The 15,472-nt window shown below is 50.5% G+C and overlaps 3 protein-coding genes and 1 long non-coding RNA gene across 5 annotated transcripts in view; 2 read left to right on the top strand and 2 right to left on the bottom strand.

The window, feature by feature from the left end:
• Positions 1-8,673, top strand: part of DAP3 (death associated protein 3) — a 31,250-nt gene extending 22,577 nt beyond the window's left edge. The window contains exons 8-14 of the mRNA XM_059490117.1: positions 1,054-1,184; positions 1,307-1,387; positions 4,256-4,414; positions 5,711-5,770; positions 7,575-7,664; positions 8,354-8,471; positions 8,563-8,673. Coding sequence (XP_059346100.1) covers positions 1,054-1,184; positions 1,307-1,387; positions 4,256-4,414; positions 5,711-5,770; positions 7,575-7,664; positions 8,354-8,471; positions 8,563-8,648 — 725 coding nt within the window. The 3' untranslated portion in view covers positions 8,649-8,673. The remainder of the gene's footprint in view (positions 1-1,053; positions 1,185-1,306; positions 1,388-4,255; positions 4,415-5,710; positions 5,771-7,574; positions 7,665-8,353; positions 8,472-8,562) is intronic.
• On the bottom strand, positions 3,574-8,673 carry LOC132084852 (uncharacterized). Its single transcript, XR_009420108.1, has 2 exons — positions 8,441-8,673; positions 3,574-4,740 (listed from the first exon to the last, which is right to left on the bottom strand). It is a non-coding gene; the product is annotated as an uncharacterized LOC132084852 (long non-coding RNA).
• A 9-nt stretch (positions 8,674-8,682) lies between these two features.
• Positions 8,683-14,966, top strand: MSTO1 (misato mitochondrial distribution and morphology regulator 1). The gene is made up of 14 exons (XM_059490116.1): positions 8,683-8,861; positions 8,962-9,085; positions 9,336-9,390; positions 9,723-9,786; positions 9,866-9,914; positions 10,453-10,567; positions 10,672-10,789; positions 10,878-11,012; positions 11,107-11,259; positions 11,752-11,883; positions 11,976-12,160; positions 12,293-12,358; positions 12,447-12,565; positions 14,183-14,966. The coding sequence occupies exons 1-14, from the start codon at positions 8,787-8,789 to the stop codon at positions 14,410-14,412; spliced, it is 1,620 nt and encodes a 539-aa protein (XP_059346099.1). The 5' UTR covers positions 8,683-8,786; the 3' UTR covers positions 14,413-14,966.
• LOC132084849 (GON-4-like protein) overlaps positions 12,498-15,472 on the bottom strand; it is a 60,277-nt gene continuing 57,302 nt past the window's right edge. The window contains exons 31-32 of one of the 2 annotated variants that reach the window (XM_059490112.1): positions 15,042-15,192; positions 12,498-12,612 (exon numbers count right to left, since the gene is read on the bottom strand). In XM_059490112.1, coding sequence (XP_059346095.1) covers positions 15,043-15,192 — 150 coding nt within the window. In that variant the 3' untranslated portion in view covers positions 12,498-12,612; position 15,042. Of the gene's footprint in view, positions 12,613-14,595; positions 15,193-15,472 lie in introns of those variants that run through there. The other variant, XM_059490114.1, reaches the window with a different exon arrangement.

Raw genomic sequence — 15,472 nt, 5'->3', positions numbered from 1 at the left:
TCTTTTGGGCCAGTTGGGTTTTCTCCATTGTAAGCATGGGAAGAGATTGTTTGGGAGCTGTAGGATATCCCACCAAAAACTATCCTTGTTTTTCCATAGTGGAAAAGGCTCATAAAACACAAAAAAAAACCCCAAAAAAAGTAAAAAAGATAGTTAAAAAGAGTATAATTAGTAATTTTCTCCTGCTCACACGTCCTTGGGGCCAGTTGGGTTTTCTCCATTGTTACCAAGCATGGGAAGAGATTGTTTGGGAGCTCTAGGATATCCCATTAAAAACTATCCTTGTTTTTCTGTGGTGGAAAAGGCTCATAAAACACAAAACCCCCAAATAAAGTAAAGCATAATTAGTAATTTTCACCTGCTCACACGTCCTTGGGGCCAGTTTGGTTTTCTCCATTGTAATGAGCATGGGAAGAGATTGTTTGGGAGTTGTAGGATATCCCACCAAAATCTGTCCTTGTTTTTCCATACTGGAAAAGGCTCATAAAACAGAAAACATAAAACACAAAAAAAAACCCAAATAAATCAGAGCATAATTAGTTATTTTCACACATCCTTTGGGCCAGTTTGGTTTTCTCCATTGTTACCAAGCATGGGAAGAGATTGTTTGGGAGCTGTAGGATATCCCACCAAAATCTGTCCTTGTTTTTTCATAGTGGAAAAGGCTCATAAAACACAAAACACAAAAATCTCCAAATAAAACAGAGCATAATTAGTTATTTTCACACATCCTTGGGGCCAGTTTGGTTTTCTCCATTGTTACCAAGCATGGGAAGAGATTGTTTGGGAGTTGTAGGATATCCCACCAAAATCTGTCCTTGTTTTTTCATAGTGGAAAAGGCTCATAAAACACCAAAAAAACCCAAAAAAACCCAAAAACAAATACAATAGAGCATTGCACAAACACCCCACCTCATACCATTATTTTGCCTTAAAAAAAAAAAAAAAAAAAAAACAAAAAACCACAAAATAAAATCCAAACCAACTTTACCTTTTTTTTTTTTTTTTTTTTTTTTTTTTTTTTTTTTTTTTTTTTTTTTTTTTTGCTGACAGCTCATCTGTGGGTGAAGAACTGCAAGGAGCTTTTCCAGTCTTCCTACAAGAAGGACAGGCTGGATCAGCCTCTGCAGGCCTCGGTGTGGCTCAAGAACTTCAAAACCTCCAATGAACGTTTCCTGGACGAGGTTTGTGGCTGCAAACCCCAACCCCTGCAGGAAAAGCACTTTGCATCCCTCTGGTGCTTCTCCCACATTCTGCCATCCAGCCCTTGCCATCCCCAATCTCATTGTTGTTTTCTCCCCAACAGATAAAAACACAAAAAAAATACATTTGGGGCAAAAGAGAAAGCACAGAGGAGGGCAGACCTTTGAGGGAAGTGGTGGAGCAGGTAAGGAGCAAACTCTGCTGCTGGTGTGGCCTCACCTTGGACCAGAGCATCCTGGCTTGGTGGGACAGATTGCTCCTGAAGATCTTAAAAATCTGACTCCTGGGAAACAGGAGGTGTCTCCCTGTGCACAAAAAATGATGTGGTGGATCTGGAAAGAAAATTGTGCAGAGAATTTGGGTGGATGGCAAAGTTAGAATTTGAGATTTCCATGTTTTGGTGCTCGAGCTGCTCTTGGGAGAGGTTGTTGACTTTCAGTTTGTCTTCCCCTGGAGGAGCTGCCCAAAAGTCACCCCCTAGCAAGAAATCCTCTCCCTCTGAATTATTATAATTATTTACAGCGGACAACTGCCCCACCTGGCTTTAACAGTGTTAAACAGTGTTAATTTTAATTAACAGCAGATAACTGCCCCAACCTGGCTTTAACAGTGTTAAACAGTGTTAATTTTAATTAACAGCACATAACTGCCCCACCTGGTTTTAACAGTGTTAAACAGTGTTAATTTAAGTAACAGCAGATAACTGCCCCACCTGGTTTTAACAGTGTTAAACAGTGATAATTTTAATTAACAGCAGATAACTGCCCCACCTGGTTTTAACAGTGTTAAACAGTGTTAATTTTAATTAACAGCAGATAACTGCCCCACCTGGTTTTAACAGTGTTAAACAGTGATAATTTTAATTAACAGCACATAACTGCCCCAACCTGGTTTTAACAGTGTTAATTTTAAGAGTTAACAGCAGAGAACTGCCCCACCTGGTTTTAACAGTGTTAAACAGTGTTAATTTTAATAATTTACAGAAGATAACTGCTCTACCTGGTTTTAACAGTGTTAAACAGTGTTAATTTTAATTAACAGCAGATAACTGCCCCAACCTGGTTATAACAGTCTTAATTAAAATTAACAGCAGAGAACTGCCCCACCTGCTTTTAACAGTGTTAATTTTAACAATTAACAGCATGTAACTGCCCCACATGATTTTAACAGTGTTAATATTAAGAATTAACAGCAGATAACTGCTCCACCTGGTTTTAACAGTGTTAAACAGTGTTAATTTTAATTAACAGCAGCTAACTGCCCCAACCTGTTTTTAACAGTGTTGAATAGGGTTAATTTTAACAATTAACAGCAGAGAACTGCCCCAACCTGGTTATAACAGTGTTAATTTTAATTAATAGTAGCTAACTGCCCCAACCTGGTTTTAACAGTATTAATTTAACAATTTACAGAAGATAACTGCCCCACCTGGTTATAACAGTGTTAAACAGTGATAATTTTAACAATTAAGAGAAGATAACTGCCCACCTGGTTTTAACAGTGTTAAACAGTGTTAATTTTAACAATTAAGAGAAGATAACTGCCCTGTCTCTAAGAGATGACAAACAGACCCCAAACTAAGACAGAAGCAGCTGAGCTGTGCCTTGTGTCCCTGTTTTAACAGTGTTGAATAGGGTTAATATTAACAATTAATAGCAGATAGCTGCCCCACATGATTTTTACAGTGTTAAACAGTGTTAATTTTAACAATAAACAGCAGCTAACTGCCCTGTCTCTAAGAGGTGACAAACAGAGCCCAGCCGGGGACAGAGGCAGCTGAGCCGTGCCTTGTGTCCCTGTTGTAACAGCGTTGAATAGGGTTAATATTAACAATTAATAGCAGATAACTGCCCCACATGATTTTTACAGTGCTAAACAGTGTTAATTTTAACAATAAACAGCAGCTAACTGCCCTGTCTCTAAGAGATGACAAACAGAGCCCGGCCCGGGACAGAGGCAGCTGAGCCGCGTTTGTTGAATAGGGTTAATATTAACAGTGTTGCCCGATTGATAAATGACACAAAACTCGGATAAGTTTTGTGGGTGCTTTATTAAGGGCCCGGGGATCTGGGGGACTCACATCCCAAAAACGCGAGCCCCCAAATTCACGTATGGGCGCTTCCCTCTTACACATGCGATTCACAACAAAGTCTCCAAGAAACAGTTCCCGTTCCCCTTGCCTGGCCACAGACCCCTTGTGATACATTCCTTGGCTCACAAACAAGATCATTAATCTTCTGCTTATCTCATTCTAAGAGCACTGTATGCTGCCTCCAGACAGGTTAGCATTCTTACTTTCCTGCACTAGTTTAAATATTTATTAAATCCCTAAGACTACCCGCTAGGTTACACACAAAACCCAACACACACTTTCAATGGCCACAAAACTACTTTTTAACAAACCAGCTCACACACAACTCACTGTAATTAAACATTTTGCTAAATTTCATTTCTTTTCCAACAACAACAAACAGCAGCTAACTGCCCTGTCTCTAAGAGGTGACAAACAGAGCCCAGCCGGGGACAGAGGAGCTGAGCCGCGTTTGTGTCCCTGTTGTAACAGCGTTGAAAAGGGTTAATATTAACAATTAATAGCAGATAGCTGCCCCACATGATTTTTACAGTGTTAAACAGTGTTAATTTTAACAATAAACAGCAGCTAACTGCCCTGTCTCTAAGAGATGACAAACAGAGCCCGGCCCGGGACAGAGGCAGCTGAGCCGTGCCTTGTGTCCCTGTTGTAACAGCGTTGAATAGGGTTAATATTAACAATTAATAGCAGATAACTGCCCCACATGATTTTTACAGTGTTAAACAGTGTTAATTTTAACAATAAACAGCAGCTAACTGCCCTGTCTCTAACAGACGACAAACAGAGCCCGGCCCGGGACAGAGGCAGCTGAGCCGTGCCTTGTGTCCCTGTTGTAACAGCGTTGAATAGGGTTAATATTAACAATTAAGATAACTGCCCTGTCTCTAAGAGATGACAAACAGAGCCCAGCCGGGGACAGAGGAGCTGAGCCGCGTTTGTGTCCCGTGTTTGTCCCCGCAGGGCCTGGCGCGGGTGCGGAGCGCCAGCGATGCCGTGGGGGCGCTGCTGAGGGAGCTGAGGCTGCAGGGCCAGCGCGGGCCCCGCCGGCTCCTGGTGGCCGTGGACGGCGCCAACGCGCTCTGGGGCAGGACCACGCTGAGCAAGGAGGACAAGAGCCCCGTGAGGATGGGCCTGGGGGGGTGGGACGGTCACGGTGCCAAAAACGCTCCGTTTCTGAAGGCTTCTCTTCAAAAATTTATTCTAGCCACGCGTGCTTTTTATACGTTCTGTCAAAACTCAGAAGTCGACGCTTTGCTCATTCGTCACGAGAGACAGGCAAAGCGCTCATAGTTTCTCTTATTTCTCCCTCTTTCTTTCTTGGTTTCTGTGTCAACAACCTTGGTAGAAAATTCTTTCTGGTGTAAACACGGATCCCCTTCTTAAACTTTTCTCTGGCTCACACCAGTCACTGTAAAACCTCTTCCACAGGTGCCTTTTTGGGTTACCTAAAAACAAAAAACTTAAAAGTTTGGGGTTTTAGAATATAGAAAGAAGTATGAAGCAAGATAGAAGTTTTAGAGCAAAGTTGTTCTTCTTTAGGACAGATAAAATTAAGAGAATAAAAGCAGTTATTTTTATTGAGGGGCCTTCAGGTACATTTTGGGCAGACAAAGGCCCCAGGAGCTGCACACAAAATGAACATCACAGGTTTCACACTTTCAGAAATTTGGTTCATTTCTATTTTGGGGGTTAATGTTCCAATTACAGCTCCAGATAATGAAATAATTTACCCCAAATTTGCTCCCCCCAACTCACTTTTATTTTACATTTCTCAAGGCTTGAGACAGTGAGGTGTCCTTGATTGCCAGGCCTGGAGAGGAATTTTTGTGTCTGCCCAAAATGGGAAAGCTGTAGCTGGCAGTGTATATGGAGTTTAGAGTTATACACCAAAGAATTGCAGGATTACAGATATAGAAAATTTATAATATATAATTTTTTTATATATAATATTTTTAAATTATAAATATATTTTAAAACTATATTTTGTTTTAAAATTATAAAATTTAAAAATATATAATGTTTTAAAATTATAAAAGCTAAAATCCTAAGGCATCATTCCCCCAGAGCTCTGCCCTGGGGGATTCCTGCTGCAGGGGGGAGCTGCTTAATTTTAATTCTGTGGCAACCCCTGAAAATGTTCAGGCTTTGGAGGGGCCTAAAAGGTTCATATTGTGCTTTAGACAAATTTTCCTGAGTTTTCCCTGTCTCTCCCTGAGGCAGAAGTGCAGGTGGGTGTTGTTGGAGGGGCAGGGCCTGGCTGGTGCTCAGTGCAGCATGACTCAGGCTTGCTTTGAGGGAAAGCAAAGATAAAAACGTGCCTGAAGGGTAGAAATGATCCTGCCAGGCTGGTTGGAAGGAGGGGAGGGGAATTTGAAGCTGCTGGCAATGCAATAGTGATGCAGACATCTCCAGCAGGTCTCTCCAGAGGAGCTGACGCTCGTGCACAACCTGCGGAAGATGCTGAGGAACGACTGGGTGAGTTCCAGGGTCTGCCTCTCCAGCAGCAAAACCCCAGCAGGGAAACCCCAGCAGTGAAACCCCAGCAGTGAAACCCCAGCAATGCAATCCCAGCAATGCAATCCCAGCAGTGAAATCCCAGCAGTGAAATCCCAGCAATGAAATCCCAGCAGTGAAATCCCAGCAGTGAAACCCCAGCAGTGAAATCCCAGCAATGCAATCCCAGCAGTGAAACCCCAGCAATGCAATCCCAGCAATGCAATCCCAGTAATGCAATCCCAGCAGTGCAATCCCAGCAGTGCAATCCCAGCAGTGCAATCCCAGCAGTGAAACCCCAGCAGTGAAATCCCAGCAGTGAAACCCCAGCAGGGAAACCCCAGCAGTGAAATCCCAACAATGCAATCCCAGCAATGCAATCCCAGCAGTGCAATCCCAGCAGTGCAATCCCAGCAATGCAATGCCAGCAGTGAAATCCCAGCATTGAAACCCCAGCAGTGAAACCCCAACAGTGAAATCTCAGCAGTGAAATCCCAGCAGTGCAATCCCAACAATGCAATCCCAGCAGTGAAATCCCAACAATGCAATCCCAGCAGTGCAATCCCAGCAATGCAATCCCAGCAGTGAAATCCCAACAATGCAATCCCAGCAGTGCAATCCCAGCAGCAAAACCCCAGCAATGCAATCCCAACAGTGAAATCCCAGCAATGCAATCCCAGCAATGCAATCCCAGCAATGCAATCCCAGCAATGCAATCCCAACAGTGTAATCCCAGCATTGCAATCCCAGCATTGCAATCCCAGCAGCAAAACCCCAACAATGCAATCCCAGCAGTGAAACCCCAGCAGTGAAACCCCAGCAGCGAAATCCCAGCAATGAATCTGCCACAAGCCCAAAGCCACGAGTGCAGCAGTGCTGAGGGAGAGCTGCAGTGTCTCAGCAGTGTTTGTGAGCAGAATGAGCACAGCTGGGATCTGCAGCAGCATTTTCTGATCCTCCTGGCAAGCTCTGCTGGGGGACCCTGAGCTGGAGGTGTCTGACAGCCCTTTGGGTTGTGAGTGCTTTGAGCTAGTGAGAACTTCTGCTTTCTCAACATTTTGCTGCAGGAGATCAACTCCTCCTGCTGCTTTTTCAGTCCCCAGAGCTAGAACAACTAAAGCTGTATAGGAGAGTCCATTTTAAATTATTTCACTTGTTGGCATAGAAAACCCATAATAAGTAAGAAAAGTTTTAATGCCAACCCTGGGAACATGAGCTGTATATTCATTTTCCCTGTGCTCACACGGAGCAGCCTGGTTAGTGTGGTCTGGAGCATTATAAAAAGTTAATCTTGCAGAATTTTTGAAGAATCCAGATCCCAGAACGGGATTTTAAAGCCCACCCAGTGCCACCCCTGCCATGGGCAGGGACATTGCCCACTGTCCCAGGTGCTTCCAGCCCCATCCAGCCTGGCCTTGGGCACTGCCAGGGATGCAGGGGCAGCCACAGCTGCTCTGGGCACCTGTGCCAGGGCCTGCCCACCCTCAGAGCCAGGAATTCCTTCCCAGTATCCCACCCAACCCTGCCCTATTGCTGTGAAACCATTCCCCCTGTGCTGTCCCTCCATCCCTTGTCCCCTGTCCCTCTCCAGCTCTCCTGGAGCCCCATCAGGCCCTGGAGGGGCTCTGAGCTCTTTCCCTTGTCCAGCCTGGCTCCAGAGGGGCTCCACCATGGAACCCTGCTCTGGACAAGCTCCATCCTGCAATAAAAAATGCCTCAGGGGTTGATCCTGAACCAGCAGTGAGTTTGCAGCTGACAGGATTTTTATTTCTGCTCTGCTTTCCAGAGTGGAGGTGCCATTGTGACCACCCTGAGCCAGACTGGCTCTCTCTTCAAGCCCAGCTCTGCCTACACTCCCCAGGAGCTGCTGGGAAAGGTCAGTCACGGCCTCTTTGGGGTTTTTTGCCCCTCTTCACATTGGGAAACAAACAAAAATAATGTTTGGTGAGCTGGTTCTGTTCAAGGGGACACTGGTGAGGGTCTCTGTGGGTCACACACACCTTTGGGTCAGCAGTGCCCTGAGTGCCAGGGGAGCCAAAAGTGCCCTGGGCATCACAATCTGTGAAAGGTCTGAAGCTGCTGAGGGTGTCCCAAGGAGGGACATGAGGATGAGGAGCATCTGAGGGCATTTCTGTCCAGCTGGAAAAGAGGAGCCTGAAAGGAGATCTCAGGGATCTGCAGCTCCTCCAGAGGGGCAGCTCTGATTTCTGTGAGCAGGACAGGACCCAAGGGAATGCCTGGAGCTGTGTCAGGCAGGGCTGGGCTGGAGAGCAGGAAAAGGTTGGATCTGGAAGGACTGGGATGGACAGCAGGAAAAGGTTTTTCTCCTAGAGGGAATGGGCACTGAACAAGGAATGGGCACAGCCCCAGGGCTGCCAGAGCTCCAGGAGCACTTGGACACCACTCCCAGGCACAGGATGGCATCGCTGGGCTGTCCCAGGGCCAGGACTGGCCCATCCCTGTGGGTCCCTTCCAACTCTGGATCCTCCAAAACTCCGTGACTGAGCTCTGGGCCGTGTCCCCAGCCAGCCCCCAGCACTGACCGTGCCTGACCTCCCTTCCCAGGAGGGTTTCGATGCCTTGGACCCCTTTGTGCCCATCCCGGTCCCCAACTACAGCCCCAGGGAGTTCGAGAGCTGCTACGGCTACTACCTGGAGCGGAGGTGGCTGCAGCACGAGAAAGGTCGGTGCTGGGCGAGGGGGAAAACCGGAGCTGTTCCCTCCATCCCTCCCTCCCTCCTCCAGCTCAGTTTTTCTGTTTTTCTCCCTCGCAGCGCACACCGAGGACGGCAAAGCGGAGCTGCAATTCCTCAGCGGCTCCAACCCGCGGCAGCTGGACCGCCTGGCGGGGCCCCTCTAGCGCAATAAAGGCTCCGTTCCCCCGCTCCCCGCGTCCGTGTCCGTGTCCCGGTCCCGCGCCCGTTCCCGCCCCCGCTGGCGTCTCCGCCCGTCCGGGGCGGGCCCCGTGACGCGCTCCCGGTTCCGTTGCTGCGGGGCGATGCCGGGGGAGGCGGTCACGCTGCAGCTCGGGCACTACTCGGGCTGCGTGGGCGCGCACTGGTGGGGGCTGCAGGTGCGGGACGGGCCGGGGATGGGGCCGGGGGTCGGGCCGGGGGTCGGGCCGGGCCCGGGGCTCGCTCTGATCGCGTTTCCCTCCCTGCCATTCCCCGCAGGCCGCGGCGCTGCGCAGCCCGAGCGAGCACAACGAGCTCCGCGCGGCCGCGCTGCTCCGCTTCGGCCGCGGCCCGGGCGGCACCGAGAGCCCCGAGCCGCGGCTGGTGGCGCTGGAGCTGAAAGGTACCGCGGGCGGGATCGGGCACCGGGCGGGATCTGGCACCGAGCGGGATGGGTGCGGGCACCGGGCGGGATCTGGCACCGAGCGGGATGGGTGCGGGCACCGGGCGGGATCTGGCACCGGGCGGGATGGGTGCGGGCACCGGGGGGAATGCGGGCAGCGGGCGGGATCGGGCAGCGGGCGGGATGGGTGCGGGCAGCGGGGGGAATGCGGGCACCGGGCGGCCCCGCCGTGACCGGGCTCTGTTTGCAGGCGGCGTGGGCGCGCTCAGAGCGGACGGGGAGGGCACGGAGCCGCCGGTGAGCTGGTGAGTGGGGATGGGGCAGGATGGGACGGGAGGGAACGGGACGGGACCGGGGCGGAATGGGGCCACCGGTGAGCCGGTGAGTGCGGGACGGGAGCGGGGCGGGACGGGATGGGACGGAGCCGCCGGTGAGCTGGGGATGGTGCGGGAGGAAACGGGACGGGGCCGCCGGTGAGCTGGGGAGTGCGGCACAGTGCGGGACGGGGATGGGGCCGCCGGTGAGTGCGGGACGGGACCGGAGCCTCCGCTAAACGGGTGAATGCGGGACGGGGCCGCCGGTGAGCGCGGTGCGGGCCGGGCCGGGCTCCCGCAGCTGCCGCCGCTTTGTGTCGCAGGGACGGCGCCGTCGCCGATTACCGGGAGCGGGGCCGCGCGCCGCGGGACTCCGGGAGCCGCAGGGTGAGCGCGGGGCCCGCACCGCGCCCGGCCCGGCTCCGAGGCGGAGCGCCCGGTAACCGGGCCGGGGTTGTTCCCGCAGGGAGACGCGGCCGGGGACGCCAAGGGGAACCCCGGCGCTGCGGGGCCAGGTATTGCGGGCTGGGTTCGGCTCCAGAAAGGCAGAAATGAGAATTCCCTGGTCCCTGCTGTGGGAGAAGGAAAACGGCGGGATAACAGTGCTTGGCTTGTGGAGAGCTGGGGCAGATGGGCTGAGCCAATTTTTTAACTTATCCAGGTTTCTCAGCCCAGCAGATGGGCTAAAAAACCGTCCCTGGATAAGTTAAAAAACTTGGTTTTGCATTTTGGGGATGCTCAGAACTGAAAGGGGATGGTCAGACCTGAAAGGGGATTCTCAGGAACGGAAAGGGGATGCTCAGAGCATGGTAGAAAACTGATTTTACATTCATGGGGATGCTCAGAGCTGAAGGGGAATGCTTAGAGCTCCAAGGGGATGCTCAGGAACTGAAAAGAGATGCTTACTTAGAGCATGTTAGAAAACTGATTTTACATTCATGGGGGTGCTCAGAGCTCCAAGGGGATGCTCAGAACATGTTAAAAAACTGATTTTACATTCATGGGGATGCTCAGAGCTGCCAGGACCTTTGCTGTCCCCTCTGTCCCCTGCAGGTTCCTCTCCTGCAGGGTCCCAGGACACTCCCTCCACCAGGCTCTGGTCTGATTACCTCAGTGTGAACCTGCACCCCAAGAGTCTCTACGTGATCCGGCAGTACCTGCACGATGGGTATGGCCAGGGCTTTGCTCCTGAACCCAAACCAGGGCTGAGTTTTGCCTTTAAGGGTGAATAAAAGGGATAAAATAACCCCTCTTTACCCCTTTTTCCCTCAGGGATTGTGGCTGTCTCGAAGGCTTTGGGCAAGGTGAAAGCCTCCTGCAGGACCCTGCCTGTGTGGAGGAGCTGGAAGATCGGCTGCACTTCTTTGTTGAGGAGTGTGATTACCTCCAGGTCCTCACCTTGTCCCAGCTCCCTTTGCTTCCAGGAAACTTTCTGCTCAAGCTGAAGCACAATCTGAGGTGCTGCTGGTTTCCCACAGGGGTTTCAGGTGCTCTGTGACCTCCACAATGGATTCTCTGGAGTTGGTGCCAGGGTGACGGAGCTGCTCCGCGATGAGTACGCACGCAAGGGGATCCTGACCTGGGGCCTGACTCCAGTCCTGAGTGCTGTGGGAGTGAGTAAACACCGAGGGAGCCCAGAGCAGGAGCCCAGCCTGCCTTTGGCAGGTTCTTGTTGGTTCCAAGGGTTGGATTTTTTTTCCCCCCCAGGACCCTCAGAAGAGTTTTTACAGACTGATGAACACAGCCCTGGGCATTGCCCACCTGTCCCGTCACAGCTCTCTCCTCTGCCCCCTGTCACTCAATGGGAGCTTGGGACTCAAGCCAGAACCTCCTGTGACATTTCCATACATAAAATACAATGTAAGTGCTGGCCTTGAGCTCCTGCAGCTTCACCCCTCTCAGTGTTTCCTGCAGTTCTGTATTTTGGTGGTTTTTCTTGCTGCTGTTCTGCTCACCAGAGACCTTTTCCTCCTTTTTCACTGGCACTTTGAGCTGCCAACTTTTCATTTCTGTAGTTTTCTTCCTGCTTTTGAAAATATTAACACATTTCCTTGGCCCTTGTGCTTTCTGGTGGGTGCTGGCACCGAGGAAAAGGCTTTACTACAATTATTCCCCATGTTTGGAGTAACTCCAGCCTCACTGCAGCTTTAAGGAGCCAAAAAAGATAAGAAAAGTGGCAGCAAAGAATTTGTTAAGCAACAGCTGGGCTGGAGCTGCAGTTGCACCCTGGCTGCTTATCCTAACCATGAAATAACTGCAAACCACCTCTTTTAAAGGCACAGTTTACAATCTGGTTTAAGTTAAACACAAACTCCGAGCTGCCCTGCAGTTCCTGCCTTGTCCCCTCCCCAGGCATCCCTGAGCTACCACAGCAGCGCCATCCTGGCTGCAGCCCTCGACACCCTCACGGCTCCCTACAGGCTCTGCTCCTCCCAGGCCTCCATGCTGCACCTGGCTGACTCGCTCACCTTCTCTGGGAGGAAGGTGAGGATGAGGAGGGGCCCTTCCAGCTGTGCTGCGCGGCTCCAGCTGTGCCAGGAGAGCATCCCAGACTCTGTTTTGTCACCCAAATCCAGGTTGTGGCTGCCTGGGCAGCTCTTCCCCTGCCTGCCCCGGCTGGCTCCTCGCTGCCTGACGTGCTGGGTGCCCACCAGGACGTGCCCTGGCAGCTCCTGTCCTCCTGCAAGGAGCACAAGAAACTCAGCTCCTGCTTTGCTCAGTCTGCTGTGCTGCGAGGGATGTGCCGGGAGAAGGCCAGCAGGTAAACCAGCGCCCGAGCTGCACCTCCTGCAGGACAGAAACACCCACTGAGGGGCAGCCCAGGGACTGATGCTGCCGGTTTTAGAGCAAAACAGCCAAAAAGGAGCTGGGAAATGCTGGGTTTGCTTTGCAGGCAGAGAGAGAGCCCTGAGCAGGTGCTCCAGCACTACCTCCACATGCAGTTCCCCGGAGCCTTCAGGTGGGTGCGGGTTTGGAGCTTCAGGGGGAGCTGGAATGGCACAGGGGACACTCGGGGGGCTCTGGTGACTTTATTGATCTCCCCACAGCACGGCCCACGTGCTCCAGCAGCCCTGTCACACCCAGGCTCCCTTCCCACAGTTCTTCTCTCCTCTGCTGAGCACACGGGGATTCCTCCAGGACAGAGCCCGGGGCTCGTCCTCAGCAGGTAAGGAACAAACAAAACAGCCCTGAAACTGCCACAGAGAGCAGGGCCTGGCAGGGGGAAAGTTATCAATGACCACCCAAAGTTATCACTGACAACCCAAAGTTATCACTGACAACCCACAATTATCAATGACAACCCAAAGTTATCAATGACAACCCAAAGTTATCAATGACAACCCAAAGTTATCACTGACAACCCAAAGTTATCAATGACAACCCAGAATTATCAATGACAACCCAAAGTTATCAATGACAACCCAGAATTATCAATCACAACCCACAATTATCAATCACAACCCAAAGTTATCAATCACAACCCAAAATTATCAATGACAACCCGAAGTTATCAATCACAACCCAAAGTTATCAATGACAACCCAGAATTATCAATGACAACCCAAAGTTATCAATAACCAAAATTATCAATAACCAAAATTATCAATTAATAAAAGTATTAATAACCAGGATTATCAATAACCAAGATTATTAATAACCAGGATTATAAATAACCTGGTTATTGATATTATCAATAACTGCAATTATCAATAACCAGGATTATTGATAACTGCAATTATCAATAACCAGGATTATTAATAAGCATGATTATCAATAACCAGGGTTATTAATACCAAGCCAACCCAGTGTGCAGAGCTGTGAGCAGCTGAGCTCAAGGGCTGAGGTTTTGGTGCTGTTTAACCCTTGCTGTGCCTGGACAAAACACCCCTTAAACTCTGCAACAGAGACAGCAGGGCCTGACAGAGGGGAAAATTATCAGCGACTGTCAAAGTTATCAATGACACCCCAAAACTATTGATAACAAAAATTACTGATAACCAAAATTATCAATAACCAGATGTCTGTTTAACCCTCGCTGTGCCTGGGCTGGTTACTGAGGGTTTGGTGCTGTTTAACCCTTTCTGTGCCTGGCTGGTTACTGAGGGTTTGGTGCTGTTTAACCCTTGCTGTGCCCGAGGTTCTGGCGCTTTTTAACCCTTGCTGTGCCTGGCTGGGGCTGTTTAACCCTTGCTGTGCCTGGCTGGTGGCTGAGGGTTTGGTGTCTGTTTAACCCTTGCTGTGCCCGAGGTTCTGGTGCTTTTTAACCCTTTCTGTGCCTGGCTGGGGCTGTTTAACCCTTTCTGTGCCTGGCTGGGGCTGTTTAACCCTTGCTGTGCCTGGCTGGTGGCTGAGGGTTTGGTGCTGTTTAACCCTCGCTGTGCCCGAGGTTCTGGTGCCTGTTTAACCCTTGCTGTGCCTGATGTCTGGTGCTGTTTAACCTTTGCTGTGCCTGGCTGGTTACTGAGGGTTTGGTGCTGTTTAACCCTCTCCGTGCCCGATGTCCAGTGCTGTTTAACCCTTGCTGTGCCTGACTGGTGGCTGAGGGTTTGGTGTCTGTTTAACCCTTGCTGTGCCCGAGGTTCTGGTGCTTTTTAACCCTTTCTGTGCCTGGCTGGGGCTGTTTAACCCTTGCTGTGCTTGGCTGGTGGCTGAGGGTTTGGTGCCTGTTTGAGGTTCTGGTGCCTGTTTAACCCTCTCCGTGCCCGATGTCCGGCGCTGTTTAACCCTCGCCGTGCCCAATGCCCGGTGCTGTTTAACCCTCGCCGTGCCCGTCTCCCCGCAGCTGTTGGCAGCATCCCCGTGCTGGCAGCCCTGCAGAGCTGCCCTGCAGTGCTGGGGCTGCTCTCGGGGCTGTGCCGGGAGCTGCGGCCGCGGCGCTGGGGCGGCTCCTGCGCGGCCGGGCTGGAGCTCGACGACGTCCAGGAGGCCCTGGAGGAGCTCAGGAGCCTGGCCCAGTGCTATGAGACAGGACCTGCAGCTGATGGATCCGAGGATGAAGCAGATTCAGACTGATCCACACTGGGGAGTGGCTTTGAGATGGCTCCCCCAATAAAGAAATGGTTTTGGAGATGCCCTTCTTGTTTTAGTACCAAAAAAAAAATCTTTTGTTCCTTCTTCTCATTTTATTACCAAAAAAAATCTTCTGGGTGGAGCTTTCCACCTACTCACAGTTGTGTGGCAAAGGAGGAAAGCTGCTTTTTGGTTGGGTTTATTTTCTTTTTTTTCAGCTGCGCAAATTGGATTTGCTCTGCCTGTTCAAATAAACCCACACAATAAATAGAAAATTCAGACTGTAACTATCTCACATACAATCAGCACAAGAGGGGAGAACTTAAAAAAAGTCACATGAAAAGTGACAATTGAGGGTACAATATTTACAGGTCCTGGGCAGAGGCCCCAAGGCCAGATCAGTGTCCACCAGTTCTGTTATTCCACTGCTGAAACTCCCCAGGGGAGTGAGTTCTAAAGGATTTTCTCATTTTACTTCCTGCCTTTGGTTTGGTACAGGCTGGAAGTTGAACCAAAAAAAAAAAAAAAAAAAATCAAGGTGCCGTCTCAAGTACCTGTGCAAACATTTTTCCACAGCACCTGTCTAGCAGCAAAATAAATCCCTTTTCTGGTGCAGTCAGTAGTTTGATCACCTCAATCATCAGGTTCCTCCTCAGAAAGCAGAAGATCTTTGTCTGACAGCTGGTCGGTGTTGCTGGTGCTGGTGGCATCCTCCTCATCCTCAGAGCTGCCATCACAGGAGGTGTGGAAGAGCCTCATCAGCTCCCTGAACCTGTGCGACACCTGGGGAGCAAAGGGGAGCCAGGGTGACCTGGGGGCTGCCATGGAACTGCAATTTCAGGAGTTTCAGGAATTTCCACACAAATTCAACACCACGCTGGCGTTTCTTACAAGACTGAGGCAAAAAGGAGGAGAAATGGGAGAGCTCTGGGGTTTGTTTGCTCTGGAGGAACAGTTTCATTCTCCAGGTGCATTCAGAGACAAAAGCAGATTTGTACAGAAGGAGGAGCTGAGGAGCAGCCACTGAAACAACTCCAGGGCCAAAGGTGCAGCTCAAATACCA

The sequence above is a fragment of the Ammospiza nelsoni genome, chromosome 28, assembly GCF_027579445.1.
Source record: "Ammospiza nelsoni isolate bAmmNel1 chromosome 28, bAmmNel1.pri, whole genome shotgun sequence".
NCBI classification, from domain to species: Eukaryota; Metazoa; Chordata; class Aves; order Passeriformes; family Passerellidae; genus Ammospiza; species Ammospiza nelsoni.
Note: the sequence above shows the minus strand (reverse complement) of the source record. Positions and strands in the feature narration are given on the sequence as shown.

Bases quoted from the DNA above. Each gene is read 5' to 3' on its own strand.
- MSTO1 (XM_059490116.1), top strand. From the start codon at position 8,787: ATGCCGGGGGAGGCGGTCACGCTGCAGCTCGGGCACTACTCGGGCTGC. The intron at 9,086-9,335 runs GTACCGCGGGCG...CTCTGTTTGCAG, and splicing joins GGTGGCGCTGGAGCTGAAAG to GCGGCGTGGGCGCGCTCAGA. The intron at 10,790-10,877 runs GTCCTCACCTTG...GGTTTCCCACAG, and splicing joins AGGAGTGTGATTACCTCCAG to GGGTTTCAGGTGCTCTGTGA.